Source organism: Oratosquilla oratoria, chromosome 9 (genome assembly GCF_046742065.1).
Source record: "Oratosquilla oratoria isolate Oo_2021 chromosome 9, ASM4674206v1, whole genome shotgun sequence".
NCBI lineage: Eukaryota > Metazoa > Arthropoda > Malacostraca > Stomatopoda > Squillidae > Oratosquilla > Oratosquilla oratoria.
This window is the reverse complement of record NC_134785.1, coordinates 66,268,706-66,270,142: the sequence shown is the minus strand read 5'-3', so window position 1 is coordinate 66,270,142 and position 1,437 is coordinate 66,268,706. Positions and strand designations below refer to the sequence as shown.

At 33.0% G+C, this 1,437-nt stretch overlaps 1 protein-coding gene across 1 annotated transcript in view; it reads right to left on the bottom strand.

Moving 5' to 3' along the window:
• Nucleotides 1–626: 626 nt before the first annotated feature.
• LOC143028095 (zwei Ig domain protein zig-8-like) overlaps nucleotides 627–1,437 on the bottom strand; it is a 368,863-nt gene continuing 368,052 nt past the window's right edge. Inside the window, exon 5 of the mRNA XM_076189733.1 lies at nucleotides 627–636. Coding sequence (XP_076045848.1) covers nucleotides 627–636 — 10 coding nt within the window. The remainder of the gene's footprint in view (nucleotides 637–1,437) is intronic.

Genomic DNA, 1,437 nt, shown 5'->3' with positions numbered 1-1,437 from the left:
TTGTGTACAAAAACAAAAAAACAAACAAAAAAGAAACGACGTTATGAAAAACTGAGCATAGAAGTAACATCTGGGTATTATTTTTCTTAAAGAAAATCTTTGTTTATATAATTCTAAACTTTTCTCATAGATTACTTCAGGCATATTATTTAATTTACTTTCCATTAATCTTTTCACGAAAAAATAACTCTCTTAGGTTTTCTAAGTACATCCCTACAAAAATATATTCCATGGAGGCTTGTATGATCCTGTATTTCAAGCATTTCATCACAGGTCTTGTCATATTGAATAATTCATCTTGGTCCTAACATGACAAACTCCATAATAGTTGCCCAGAACTACGGAAGCACGGATATTTAACATGAAACTTGCATTGTTTAATAGCTGATATAACCTAGCCTAACATAACCTAACCAATTCATAGAAAAAATAGGTCTTTTAAAAACCAAAAGAAAAAAAAGTGAAAAATGTGTGATACTGGAATAGACCGGAAACATATTTTTATTTAGCACAAAGCTTCGTCCAAAGAACAAAGATAGCAAGTCTTGTTGTCTTCAAGAAAAAGGATGATATCACATTAATACTTTCATTCTGGACTCAAACAAGAAGAAGAAACATTTACTCCGTTACAAATATCTATAATGAAAAAAAGTATTAGAAAATTTGCAATATCAGTAAATGGAATATAATTCACACAAAATTTATCGATTGTAGCACGTCTCTAATATTCAAAACCTACTAAAAAACCTTCCTATATCATTACTTTTCTTGACTTTTGACCTACTAGATTTATCTGCTATACAAATGTTTCTTCGTCTTTCTTTGTTCTCAAGATTTCTTGGCTCCCTTCCCGTCTTCCTTCATCTATAACTAATCTGATCATCGCTAGGACATGACCGACACCCAACCACTTCCATTTTGTTCCTTAGAACTTGGTTCTCTTTTTTTTTTCCCTCTTTTTCCTTCTTTCCCACTTACCTTTCCCTCTCTTCCTCTCTCACCCCCTCTCTCTCCCTCTCCCACTTCCGCACTCTCTCGCTCTCCCGCTCCCTCTTACTGTCCTCCCTCTCTCTTTCTCTTTCTTTTCCTTATCGTTCACTTTCCTTTTCACTCTGTCCTTGTATAACTGAAATGCCATACACATATTAGCATATTCGCTAAAACGGAGCAAAAGGTGACTCAAAAGTTACCTTACCCAAATATTTTTAGTTAATTTTGATCTTGGGAAAAATTCACCTTACCCAAATATAAATATTTTTAATCCAGACAAAATTTACTTCCCCCAAATAATCATCAGTTAATTTACTTTTATTCCAGCAATTATAATTTCTGGAATACTAATTAATCTTTGGGTTAGGTAAGTTTAGGGCTAACCTGTGTATTGTCAAATACAAGGTCAAACTTGGCACATATTTTTAATCCAGACCAAATTTACTT